This window comes from Carcharodon carcharias, unplaced genomic scaffold, assembly GCF_017639515.1.
Source record: "Carcharodon carcharias isolate sCarCar2 unplaced genomic scaffold, sCarCar2.pri scaffold_744_ctg1, whole genome shotgun sequence".
Lineage (NCBI taxonomy): Eukaryota > Metazoa > Chordata > Chondrichthyes > Lamniformes > Lamnidae > Carcharodon > Carcharodon carcharias.
In genome coordinates, this window is record NW_024471105.1 from 1 (window position 1) to 13,063 (window position 13,063).

The 13,063-nt window shown below is 56.5% G+C and overlaps 1 protein-coding gene across 1 annotated transcript in view; it reads left to right on the forward strand.

Annotated features, from left to right (window-relative positions):
• Positions 1-1,146: 1,146 nt before the first annotated feature.
• Positions 1,147-13,063, forward strand: part of LOC121275188 (ceramide synthase-like) — a gene marked incomplete at its 3' end in the record, with an annotated part of 97,648 nt that continues 85,731 nt past the window's right edge. Inside the window, exon 1 of the mRNA XM_041182607.1 lies at positions 1,147-1,208. Coding sequence (XP_041038541.1) covers positions 1,147-1,208 — 62 coding nt within the window. The remainder of the gene's footprint in view (positions 1,209-13,063) is intronic.

The following is a 13,063-nucleotide window of genomic DNA, read 5'->3' on the forward strand; positions in this document are numbered from 1 at the left end:
TCTCTCTCTCTCTCTCCTCCATTCTCTCTCTCTCTCTCCCCTCCATTCTCTCTCTCTCTCTCTCTCCCCTCCATTCTCTCTCTCTCTCTCTCTCCCCCCTCCATTCTCTCTCTCTCTCTCTCCCCCCTCCATTCTCTCTCTCTCTCCTTTCTCTCTCTCTCTCTCCCCTCCATTCTCTCTCCCTCTCTCTCTCCTCCATTCTCTCTCTCTCTTCCATTCTCTCTCTCTCTCTTCCATTCTCTCTCTCTTCTCTCTCTCCCCTCCATTCTCTTTCTCTCTCTCTCCCCCCTCCATTCTCTCTCTCTCTCTCCCCCCTCCATTTTCTCTCTCTCTCTCCCCTCCATTCTCTCTCTCTCTCCCCTCCATTCTCTCTCTCTCTCTCCCCTCCATTCTCTTTCTCCCCTCCATTCTCTCTCTCTCTCTCCCCTCCATTCTCTTTCTCTCTCCCCTCCATTCTCTCTCTCTCTCTCCCCTCCATTCTCTCTCTCTCTCCATTCCCTCTCTCTCCTCTCCATTTTCTCTCTCTCTCTCTCCTCCATTCTCTCTCTCTCCTCCATTCTCTCTCTCTCTCTCTCTCCTCCATTCTCTCTCTCTCTCTCTCTCCTCCATTCTCTCTCTCTCTCCTCCATTCTCTCTCTCTCTCCCCTCCATTCTCTCTGTCTCTCTCTCTCCCCTCCATTCTCTCTCTCTCTCTCCATTCTCTCTCTCTCTCTCCCCTCCATTCTCTGTCTCTCTCTCTCCTCCATTCTCTCTCTCTCTCCCCTCCATTCTCTCTCTCTCTCTCTCCTCCATTCTCTCTCTTTCTCCCCCCTCCATTCTCTCTCTCTCTCTCCCCTCCATTCTCTGTCTCTCTCTCTCCTCCATTCTCTCTCTCTCTCTGTCCCCTCCATTCTCTGTCTCTCTCTCTCCTCCATTCTCTCTCTCTCTCTCTCCCCCCTCCATTCTCTCTCTCTCTTCCCCCTCCATTCTCTCTCTCTCTCTCCCCTCCATTCTCTCTCTCTCTCTCTCTCCTCCATTCTCACTCACACTCTCTCCTCTGTTCTCTGACTGCCTCCCCTGCTCTCCCTCCCTCTCTCTCTCCCTCTCTCTCTGTCTGTCTCCCACTGTCTCTCCCCCTCTAGAATAGTCTCCACCGTGCAGGCTATCATGGCTTCAAGTGCTGGCATCATCATTGTGAAGTCGTGCAGCAAGCGTGTCCTTGAGGAGCGGTGAGTGCTGTGAATCTGGGACACCACCCTGGGGAAGGGGGATCGTGTGTCGATGATGGAGAGACAGGCCGACTGCGAGAGACAGAGAGAGATGGGGAGCGAGAGGGCCACACAGGAGGCAACCACAACAGATAGCACCGTGAGAGAGAGAGAGAGAGACACAGCGAAGGGAGGGGGGGGGGGGCGGGGGGGAAAGGGCCGGGGGAGGGAGGGGCCTGGAGAGGGAGGGGGAGGGGGAGAGGTCGGGAGAGGGAGAGGTCGGGAGGGGGAGGGGGAGAGGTCGGGAGGGGGAGAGGTCGGGAGGGGGAGGGGGAGAGGTCGGGAGGGGGAGGGGGAGAGGTCGGGAGGGGGAGAGGTCGGGAGGGGGAGGGGGAGAGGTCGGGAGGGGGAGAGGTCGGGAGGGGGAGAGGTCGGGAAGGGGAGAGGTCGGGAGGGGGAGAGGTCGGGAGGGGGAGAGGTCGGGAGGGGGAGGGGGAGAGGTCGGGAGGGGGAGAGGTCGGGAGGGGGAGAGGTCGGGAGGGGGAGGGGGAGAGGTCGGGAGGGGGAGAGGTCGGGAGGGGGAGGGGGAGAGGTCGGGAGGGGGAGAGGTCGGGAGGGGGAGGGGGAGAGGTCGGGAGGGGGAGGGGGAGAGGTCGGGAGGGGGAGAGGTCGGGAGGGGGAGGGGGAGAGGTCGGGAGGGGGAGAGGGAGAGGTCGGGAGGGGGAGGGGGAGAGGTCGGGAGGGGGAGAGGTCGGGAGGGGGAGAGGTCGGGAGGGGGAGGGGGAGAGATCGGGAGGGGGAGAGGTCGGGAGGGGGAGGGGGAGGGGGAGGGGGAGAGGTCGGGAGAGGTCGGGAGGGGGAGGGGGAGAGGTCGGGAGGGGGAGAGGTCGGGAGGGGGAGGGGGAGAGGTCGGGAGGGGGAGAGGTCGTGAGGGGGAGAGGTCGGGAGGGGGAGGGGGAGAGGTCGGGAGGGGGAGGGGGAGAGGTCGGGAGGGGGAGAGGTCGGGAGGGGGAGGGGGAGAGGTCGGGAGGGGGAGGGGGAGAGGTCGGGAGGGTGAGGGGGAGAGGTCGGGAGGGGGAGAGGTCGGGAGGGGGAGAGGTCGGGAGGGGGAGGGGGAGAGGTCGGGAGGGGGAGGGGGAGAGGTCGGGAGGGGGAGAGGTCGGGAGGGGGAGGGGGAGAGGGAGAGGTCGGGAGGGGGAGGGGGAGAGGGAGAGGTCGGGAGGGGGAGGGGGAGAGGTCGGGAGAGGGAGAGGTCGGGAGGGGGAGGGGGAGAGGGAGAGGTCGGGAGGGGGAGGGGGAGAGGTCGGGAGAGGGAGAGGTCGGGAGGGGGAGAGGTCGGGAGGGGGAGGGGGAGAGGTCGGGAGGGGGAGAGGTCGGGAGGGGAGGGGGAGAGGTCGGGAGGGGGAGAGGTCGGGAGGGGGAGGGGGAGAGGTCGGGAGGGGGAGAGGTCGGGAGGGGGAGGGGGAGAGGTCGGGAGGGGGAGAGGTCGGGAGGGGGAGAGGTCGGGAGGGGGAGGGGGAGAGGTCGGGAGGGGGAGGGGGAGAGGTCGGGAGGGGGAGAGGTCGGGAGGGGGAGAGGTCGGGAGGGGGAGGGGGAGAGGTCGGGAGGGGGAGGGGGAGAGGTCGGGAGGGGGAGAGGTCGGGAGGGGGAGGGGGAGAGGTCGGGAGGGGGAGGGGGAGAGGGAGAGGTCGGGAGGGGGAGAGGTCGGGAGGGGGAGGGGGAGAGGTCGGGAGGGGGAGGGGGAGAGGTCGGGAGGGGGAGAGGTCGGGAGAGGGAGGGGGAGAGGTCGGGAGGGGGAGGGGGAGAGGTCGGGAGGGAGAGGTCGGGAGGGGGAGAGGTCGGGAGGGGGAGGGGGAGAGGTCGGGAGGGGGAGGGGGAGAGGTCGGGAGGGAGAGGTCGGGAGGGGGAGAGGTCGGGAGGGGGAGGGGGAGAGGACGGGAGGGGGAGAGGTCGGGAGAGGGAGAGGTCGGGAGGGGGAGAGGTCGGGAGGGGGAGGGGGAGAGGTCGGGAGGGGGAGGGGGAGAGGGAGAGGTCGGGAGGGGGAGGGGGAGAGGTCGGGAGGGGGAGGGGGAGAGGTCGGGAGGGGGAGAGGTCGGGAGAGGGAGGGGGAGAGGTCGGGAGGGGGAGGGGGAGAGGTCGGGAGAGGGAGGGGGAGAGGTCGGGAGGGAGAGGTCGGGAGGGGGAGGGGGAGAGGTCGGGAGGGGGAGAGGTCGGGAGGGGGAGGGGTCGGGAGAGGGAGGGGGAGGGAGAATGAGGAGGCAGTGTGAGGGACAGAATGAGGAGGCAGTGTGAGGGAGGGGGAGGGAGTGTGAGGGACAGAGAATGAGGAGGGAGTGTGAGGGAGGGGGAGGGAGTGTGAGGGACAGAGAATGAGGAGGGAGTATGAAGAGGGAGTGTGAGGGACAGAGAATGAAGAGGGAGTGTGAGGGACAGAGAATGAAGAGGGAGTGTGAGGGACAGAGAATGAAGAGGGAGTGTGAGGGACAGAGAATGAGGAGGGAGTGTGAGGGAGAATGAAGAGGGAGTGTGAGGGACAGAGAATGAAGAGGGAGTGTGAGGGACAGAGAATGATGAGGGAGTGTGAGGGAGAATGAGGAGGCAGTGTGAGGGACAGAGAATGAAGAGGGAGTGTGAGGGACAGAGAATGAAGAGGGAGTGTGAGGGACAGAGAATGAAGAGGGAGTGTGAGGGAGAATGATGAGGGAGTGTGAGGGAGAATGAGGAGGCAGTGTGAGGGACAGAGAATGAAGAGGGAGTGTGAGGGACAGAGAATGAGGAGGGAGTGTGAGGGAGAATGATGAGGGAGTATGAGGGAGAATGAGGAGGCAGTGTGAGGGACAGAGAATGAAGAGGGAGTGTGAGGGACAGAGAATGAGGAGGCAGGGGGAGGGAGGGGGAGCGAGAATGAGGAGGGAGTGTGAGGGACAGAGAATGAGGAGGCGGGGGAGGGACAGAGAATGAGGAGGCAGGGGGAGGGAGAATGAGGAGGGAGTGTGAGGGAGAATGAGGAGGGAGTGTGAGGGAGAATGAGGAGGGAGTGTGAGGGAGAATGAGGAGGGAGTGTGAGGGAGAATGAGGAGGGAGTGTGAGGGAGAATGAGGAGGGAGTGTGAGGGAGAATGAGGAGGGAGTGTGAGGGAGAATGAGGAGGCAGTGTGAGGGAGGGGGAGGGAGTGTGAGGGACAGAGAATGAGGAGGGAGTGTGAGGGAGGGGGAGGGAGTGTGAGGGACAGAGAATGAGGAGGGAGTGTGAGGGAGAATGAAGAGGGAGTGTGAGGGACAGAGAATGAAGAGGGAGTGTGAGGGACAGAGAATGAAGAGGGAGTGTGAGGGACAGAGAATGAAGAGGGAGTGTGAGGGACAGAGAATGAGGAGGGAGTGTGAGGGAGAATGAAGAGGGAGTGTGAGGGACAGAGAATGAAGAGGGAGTGTGAGGGACAGAGAATGATGAGGGAGTGTGAGGGAGAATGAGGAGGCAGTGTGAGGGACAGAGAATGAAGAGGGAGTGTGAGGGACAGAGAATGAAGAGGGAGTGTGAGGGACAGAGAATGAAGAGGGAGTGTGAGGGAGAATGATGAGGGAGTGTGAGGGAGAATGAGGAGGCAGTGTGAGGGACAGAGAATGAAGAGGGAGTGTGAGGGACAGAGAATGAGGAGGGAGTGTGAGGGAGAATGATGAGGGAGTATGAGGGAGAATGAGGAGGCAGTGTGAGGGACAGAGAATGAAGAGGGAGTGTGAGGGACAGAGAATGAGGAGGCAGGGGGAGGGAGGGGGAGCGAGAATGAGGAGGGAGTGTGAGGGACAGAGAATGAGGAGGCGGGGGAGGGACAGAGAATGAGGAGGCAGGGGGAGGGAGAATGAGGAGGGAGTGTGAGGGAGAATGAGGAGGGAGTGTGAGGGAGAATGAGGAGGGAGTGTGAGGGAGAATGAGGAGGGAGTGTGAGGGAGAATGAGGAGGGAGTGTGAGGGAGAATGAGGAGGGAGTGTGAGGGAGAATGAGGAGGGAGTGTGAGGGAGAATGAGGAGGCAGTGTGAGGGACAGAGAATGAAAGGGAGTGTGAGGGACAGAGAATGAGGAGGGAGTGTGAGGGAGAATGAAGAGGGAGTGTGAGGGACAGAGAATGAAGAGGGAGTGTGAGGGACAGAGAATGAAGAGGGAGTGTGAGGGACAGAGAATGAAGAGGGAGTGTGAGGGACAGAGAATGAAGAGGGAGTGTGAGGGACAGAGAATGAAGAGGGAGTGTGAGGGACAGAGAATGAAGAGGGAGTGTGAGGGAGAATGATGAGGGAGTGTGAGGGAGAATGAGGAGGCAGTGTGAGGGACAGAGAATGAAGAGGGAGTGTGAGGGACAGAGAATGAGGAGGGAGTGTGAGGGAGAATGATGAGGGAGTATGAGGGAGAATGAGGAGGCAGTGTGAGGGACAGAGAATGAAGAGGGAGTGTGAGGGACAGAGAATGAGGAGGGAGAGTGAGGGAGAATGAAGAGGGAGTGTGAGGGACAGAGAATGGGGAGTGTGAGGGACAGAGAATGAAGAGGGAGTGTGAGGGACAGAGAATGAAGAGGGAGTGTGAGGGACAGAGAATGAAGAGGGAGTGTGAGGGACAGAGAATGAAGAGGGAGTGTGAGGGACAGAGAATGAAGAGGGAGTGTGAGGGACAGAGAATGAAGAGGGAGTGTGAGGGACAGAGAATGAAGAGGGAGTGTGAGGGACAGAGAATGAAGAGGGAGTGTGAGGGAGAATGAGGAGGCAGTGTGAGGGACAGAGGATGAAGAGGGAGTGTGAGGGACAGAGAATGAAGAGGGAGTGTGAGGGACAGAATGAGGAGGGAGTGTGAGGGACAGAATGAAGAGGGAGTGTGAGGGAGAATGAGGAGGGAGTGTGAGGGACAGAGAATGAAGAGGGAGTGTGAGGGAGAATGAGGAGGGAGTGTGAGGGACAGAATGAAGAGGGAGTGTGAGGGACAGAGAATGAGGAGGCAGGGGGAGGGAGGGGGAGGGAGTGTGAGGGACAGAGAATGAGGAGGGAGTGTGAGGGACAGAGAATGAGGAGGCAGTGTGAGGGAGGGGGAGGGAGTGTGAGGGACAGAGAATGAGGGAGTGTGAGGGAGGGGGAGGGAGTGTGAGGGACAGAGAATGAGGAGGCAGTGTGAGGGAGGGGGAGGGAGTGTGAGGGACAGAGAATGAGGAGGCAGTGTGAGGGAGGGGGAGGGAGTGTGAGGGACAGAGAATGAGGAGGGAGTGTGAGGGACAGAGAATGAGGAGGGAGTGTGAGGGAGAATGAGGAGGGAGTGTGAGGGACAGAGAATGAGGAGGCAGTGTGAGGGACAGAGAATGAGGAGGCAGTGTGAGGGAGGGGGAGGGGAGGGAGAGAGAGGGAGTGTGAGGGAGAATGAGGAGGGAGTGTGAGGGACAGAGAATGAGGAGGCAGTGTGAGGGAGGGGGAGGGAGTGTGAGGGAGAATGAGGAGGGAGTGTGAGGGACAGAGAATGAGGAGGCAGTGTGAGGGAGGGGGAGGGAGTGTGAGGGAGAATGAGGAGGCAGTGTGAGGGACAGAGAATGAGGAGGCAGGGGGAGGGAGTGTGAGGGAGGGGGAGGGAGTGTGAGGGACAGAGAATGAGGAGGGAGTGTGAGGGACAGAGAATGAGGAGGCAGTGTGAGGGAGGAGGAGGGAGTGTGAGGGACAGAATGAGGAAGCAGTGTGAGGGACAGAGAATGAGGAGGGAGTGTGAGGGACAGAGAATGAGGAGGCAGTGTGAGGGAGGGGGAGGGAGTGTGAGGGAGAATGAGGAAGCAGTGTGGGGGACAGAGAATGAGGAGGCAGGGGGAGGGAGGGGGAGCGAGAATGAGGAGGGAGTGTGAGGGACAGAGAATGAGGAGGCAGGGGGAGGGACAGAGAATGAGGAGGCAGGGGGAGGGAGAATGAGGAGGGAGTGTGAGGGAGAATGAGGAGGGAGTGTGAGGGAGAATGAGGAGGGAGTGTGAGGGAGAATGAGGAGGGAGTGTGAGGGAGAATGAGGAGGGAGTGTGAGGGAGAATGAGGAGGGAGTGTGAGGGAGAATGAGGAGGGAGTGTGAGGGAGAATGAGGAGGCAGTGTGAGGGACAGAGAATGAGGAGGGAGTGTGAGGGACAGAGAATGAGGAGGCAGTGTGAGGGAGGAGGAGGGAGTGTGAGGGACAGAATGAGGAAGCAGTGTGAGGGACAGAGAATGAGGAGGGAGTGTGAGGGACAGAGAATGAGGAGGCAGTGTGAGGGAGGGGGAGGGAGTGTGAGGGAGAATGAGGAAGCAGTGTGGGGGACAGAGAATGAGGAGGCAGTGTGAGGGACAGAGAATGAGGAGGCAGGGGGAGGGAGGGGGAGCGAGAATGAGGAGGGAGTGTGAGGGACAGAGAATGAGGAGGCAGGGGGAGGGACAGAGAATGAGGAGGCAGGGGGAGGGAGAATGAGGAGGGAGTGTGAGGGAGAATGAGGAGGGAGTGTGAGGGACAGAGAATGAGGAGGGAGTGTGAGGGACAGAGAATGAGGAGGGAGTGTGAGGGACAGAGAATGAGGAGGGAGTGTGAGGGACAGAGAATGAGGAGGGAGTGTGAGGGACAGAGAATGAGGAGGGAGTGTGAGGGACAGAGAATGAGGAGGGAGTGTGAGGGACAGAGAATGAGGAGGCAGGGGGAGGGAGGGGGAGGGAGTGTGAGGGAGAATGAGGAGGCAGCGCGAGTTGAGTATAAACTGGCCCCGTTTGAAGGGGAGTCTCGGCACCAACAGTTGTGTGAGGAACAGATCGTGTCGGAGTCTGACACAAATATAAAAGACGCAGAGAACGAGGGGCCTCCGGACACAGGGCTCGATCCTTCAGCCCCTTGAGCCTGCTGCGCTATTCAGCTCGATCCTGGCTGGACCGCACCATCATCGTGCACTGTCCACCCCACCTCCCTCGATATCTTAACTATCGACCAACCTGTCCGTCTCTGTCCTGAAAACACTCAGTGACTGAGCCTCCTCGGCAGAGGGGATTGTGTGAGGCAGAAGCTGCCGGACAGTTGGAGAGAGAGCCCTGGAGAGACGGGCGCGAGGTAGTTGTGGGAGAGTGATTGCAGGAAGATGGGACACTAACTAAGACTCGGGCTGGGACAGGTGATGTTGGAGAGATCTTACTCGAATGTGTGAGTGGTTGTGGATGAGAGGGATCGAGGGTGAGGCAGATTGAGAGGCAGTCACATGGGAGAGAGAGAGGGAGACTGACAGAGGTTGCGACGGGCGAGACTCGGAGTGAGAATGCAAGTAGGAAGCGTTGTGAGAGTGAGCAAGATCTACCGGGTGAGTGTCCGTGATTGTGAACGGGAGAGACTGGGTTACATTTGCAGAGAATGAGGGGTAGAGAGATGGAGTAGGATAGAGAGAGAGAGAGAGATGGAGAGAGAGAGAGAGAGAGATGGAGAGAGAGATGGAATGGGAGAGAGAGAGCGAGATTGAGCAAGAGAGAGAGCGAGATTGAGCAAGAGAGAGAGCGAGATTGAGCAAGAGAGAGAGCGAGATTGAGCAAGAGAGAGAGAGATTGAGCAAGAGAGAGAGAGATTGAGCAAGAGAGAGAGAGAGAGATTGAGCAAGAGAGAGAGAGAGAGATTGAGCAAGAGAGAGAGAGAGAGATGGAGAGAGAGAGAGAGATGGAGCAAAAAGAGAGATAGAATGGGAGAGATGGAGAGAGAGAGAGAGAGAGATTGAGCAAGAGAGAGATGGAATGGGAGAGATGGAGAGAGAGAGAGATGGAGAGAGAGAAAGAGAGATGGAGCAAGAGAGAGATGGGGACAGAGCGAGAGGGAGAGAACAATGCAGCAGGAGGGAGAGAGTGACTGAGTGTGTGAGAAACAGAGAGATTGAATGTGCGAGAAACTGAGAGAGAGATTGAGTGTGCGAGAAGCTGGGAGAGAGAGAGTGAGTGTGTGAGAAGCTGAGAGAGAGAGATTGAGTGTGTGAGAAGCTGAGAGAGAGAGATTGAGTGTGCGAGAAGCTGAGAGAGAGAGATTGAGTGTGCGAAAAGCTGAGAGAGAGATTGAGTGTGTGAGAAGCTGAGAGAGAGAGATTGAGTGTGTGAGAAGCTGAGAGAGATTGAGTGTGTGAGAAGCTGAGAGAGAGAGATTGAGTGTGCGAGAAGCTGAGAGAGAGATTGTGTGTCTGAGAAGCTGGGAGGGAGAGACTGAGTGTGCGAGAAGCTGAGAGAGAGAGATTGAGTGTGTGAGAAGCTGAGAGAGAGATTGTGTGTGTGAGAAGCTGAGAGAGAGAGATTGAGTGTGCGAGAAGCTGAGAGAGAGATTGAGTGTGTGAGAAGCTGAGAGAGAGAGATTGAGTGTGTGAGAAGCTGAGACGGAGATTGAGTGTGTGAGAAGCTGAGAGAGAGATCGAGTGTGCAAGAAGCTGAGAGAGAGAGATTGAGTGTGCGAGAAGCTGAGAGAGAGATTGAGTGTGCGAGAAGCTGAGAGAGTGAGATTGAGTGTGTGAGAAGCTGAGAGAGAGAGATTGAGTGTGCGAGAAGCTGAGAGAGTGAGATTGAGTGTGTGAGAAGCTGAGAGAGAGATTGAGTGTGCGAGAAGCTGAGAGAGATTGAGTGTGCGAGAAGCTGAGAGAGAGATTGAGTGTGCGAGAAGCTGAGAGAGATTGAGTGTGCGAGAAGCTGAGAGAGAGAGATTGAGTGTGTGAGAAGCTGGGAGAGAGATTGAGTGTGCGAGAAGCTGAGAGAGAGATTGAGTGTGTGAGAAGCTGAGAGAGAGAGATTGAGTGTGCGAGAAGCTGAGAGAGATTGAGTGTGCGAGAAGCTGAGAGAGATTGAGTGTGCGAGAAGCTGAGAGAGAGAGATTGAGTGTGTGAGAAGCTGAGAGAGAGAGATTGAGTGTGCGAGAAGCTGAGAGATTGAGTGTGCGAGAAGCTGAGAGAGATTGAGTGTGCGAGAAGCTGAGAGAGAGAGATTGAGTGTGTGAGAAGCTGAGAGAGAGATTGAGTGTGTGAGAAGCTGAGAGAGAGATTGAGTGTGCGAGAAGCTGAGAGAGAGATTGAGTGTGTGAGAAGCTGAGAGAGAGATTGAGTGTGTGAGAAGCTGAGAGAGAGATTGAGTGTGTGAGAAGCTGAGAGAGAGATTGAGTGTGCGAGAAGCTGAGAGAGAGAGATCGAGTGTGCGAGAAGCTGAGAGAGAGAGATTGAGTGTGCGAGAAGCTGAGAGAGAGATTGAGTGTGCGAGAAGCTGAGAGAGTGAGATTGAGTGTGTGAGAAGCTGAGAGAGAGAGATTGAGTGTGCGAGAAGCTGAGAGAGTGAGATTGAGTGTGTGAGAAGCTGAGAGAGAGATTGAGTGTGCGAGAAGCTGAGAGAGATTGAGTGTGCGAGAAGCTGAGAGAGAGATTGAGTGTGCGAGAAGCTGAGAGAGATTGAGTGTGCGAGAAGCTGAGAGAGAGAGATTGAGTGTGTGAGAAGCTGGGAGAGAGATTGAGTGTGCGAGAAGCTGAGAGAGAGATTGAGTGTGTGAGAAGCTGAGAGAGAGAGACTGAGTGTGCGAGAAGCTGAGAGAGATTGAGTGTGCGAGAAGCTGAGAGAGATTGAGTGTGCGAGAAGCTGAGAGAGAGAGATTGAGTGTGTGAGAAGCTGAGAGAGAGAGATTGAGTTTGCGAGAAGCTGAGTGATTGAGTGTGCGAGAAGCTGAGAGAGATTGAGTGTGCGAGAAGCTGAGAGAGAGAGATTGAGTGTGTGAGAAGCTGAGAGAGAGATTGAGTGTGTGAGAAGCTGAGAGAGAGATTGAGTGTGCGAGAAGCTGAGAGAGAGATTGAGTGTGTGAGAAGCTGAGAGAGAGATTGAGTGTGTGAGAAGCTGAGAGAGAGATTGAGTGTGTGAGAAGCTGAGAGAGAGATTGAGTGTGCGAGAAGCTGAGAGAGAGAGATTGAGTGTGTGAGAAGCTGAGAGAGAGAGAGATTGAGTGTGTGAGAAGCTGGGAGAGAGATTGAGTGTGTGAGAAGCTGAGAGAGAGATTGAGTGTGCGAGAAGCTGTGAGAGAGAGATTGAGTGTGAGAAGCTGTGAGAGAGAGAGATTGAGTGTGTGAGAAGCTGAGAGAGAGATTGAGTGTGCGAGAAGCTGTGAGAGAGAGATTGAGTGTGCGAGAAGCTGAGAGAGAGATTGAGTGTGTCAGAAGCGGAGAGAGAGATTGATTGTGTGAGAAGCTAAGAGAGAGATTGAGTGTGCGAGAAGCTGAGAGGTAGAGATTGAGTGTGCGAGAAGCTGAGAGAGAGAGATTGTGTGTGAGAAGCTGAGAGAGATTGAGTGTGCGAGAAGCTGAGAGAGAGAGTGTGCGAGGAGGTGAGAGGGAGAGATTGAGTGTGCGAGAAGCTGAGAGAGAGATTGAGTGTGCGAGAAGTTGAGAGAGGGAGATTGAGTGTGCGAGAAGCTGAGAGAGAGATTGAGTGTGTGAGAAGCTGAGAGAGAGAGATTGAGTGTGTGAGAAGCTGGGAGAGAGATTGAGTGCGAGAAGCTGAGAGAGAGATTGAGTGTGTGAGAATCGGAGAGAGATTGAGTGTGCGAGAATCTGGGAGAGAGATTGAGTGTGCGAGAAGCTGAGAGATTGAGTGTGGGAGAAGCTGTGAGAGAGAGATTGAGTGTGTGAGAAGCTGAGAGAGAGATTGAGTGTGTGAGAAGCTGAGAGAGAGATTGAGTGTGCGAGAAGCTGAGAGAGAGATTGAGTGTGCGAGAAGCTGTGAGAGAGAGATTGAGTGTGCGAGAAGCTGAGAGAGAGATTGAGTGTGTGAGAAGCGGAGAGAGAGAGTGTGTGAGAAGCTAAGAGAGAGATTGAGTGTGTGAGAAGCTGAGAAAGAGAGATTGAGTGTGTGAGAAGCTGAGAGAGATTGAGTGTGCGAGAAGCTGAGAGAGAGAGAGTGTGCGAGGAAGTGAGAGGGAGAGATTGAGTGTGCGAGAAGCTGAGAGAGAGATTGAGTGTGCGAGAAGCTGTGAGAGAGAGATTGAGTGTGCGAGAAGCTGAGAGAGAGATTGAGTGTGTGAGAAGCGGAGAGAGAGAGATTGAGTGTGTGAGAAGCTAAGAGAGAGATTGAGTGTGCGAGAAGCTGAGAGGTAGAGATTGAGTGTGCAAGAAGCTGAGAGAGAGAGATTGAGTGTGTGAGAAGCTGAGAGAGATTGAGTGTGCGAGAAGCTGAGAGAGAGAGAGTGTGCGAGAAGTTGAGAGATTGAGTGTGCGAGAAGCTGAGAGAGAGATTGAGTGTGTGAGAAGCTGAGAGAGAGAGATTGAGTGTGAGAAGCTGAGAGAGATTGAGTGTGTGAGAAGCTGAGAGAGATTGAGTGTGCGAGAAGCTGAGAGAGAGAGAGTGTGCGAGAAGTTGAGAGAGAGAGATTGAGTGTGCGAGAAGCTGAGAGAGAGATTGAGTGTGCGAGAAGCTGGGAGAGAGATTGAGTGTGCGAGAAGCTGAGAGAGAGATTGAGTGTGTGAGAAGCTGAGAGAGAGATTGAGTGTGTGAGAAGCTGTGAGAGAGATTGAGTGGGCGAGAAGCTGAGAGAGAGAGATTGAGTGTGGGAGAAGCTGTGAGAGAGAGATTGAGTGTGTGAGAAGCTGTGAGAGAGAGATTGAGTGTGTGAGAAGCTGAGAGAGAGATTGAGTGTGTGAGAAGCTGTGAGAGAGATTGAGTGGGCGAGAAGCTGAGAGAGAGAGATTGAGTGTGCGAGAAGCTGAGAGAGGGAGAGATTGAGTGTGCGAGAAGCTGAGAGGTAGAGATTGAGTGTGCGAGAAGCTGGGAGAGAGATTGTGTGTGCTAGAAGCTGAGAGAGATTGAGTCTGCGAGAAGCTGAGATAGAGAGATTAAGTGTGTGAGAAGCTGAGAGAGAGAGATTGAGTGTGTGA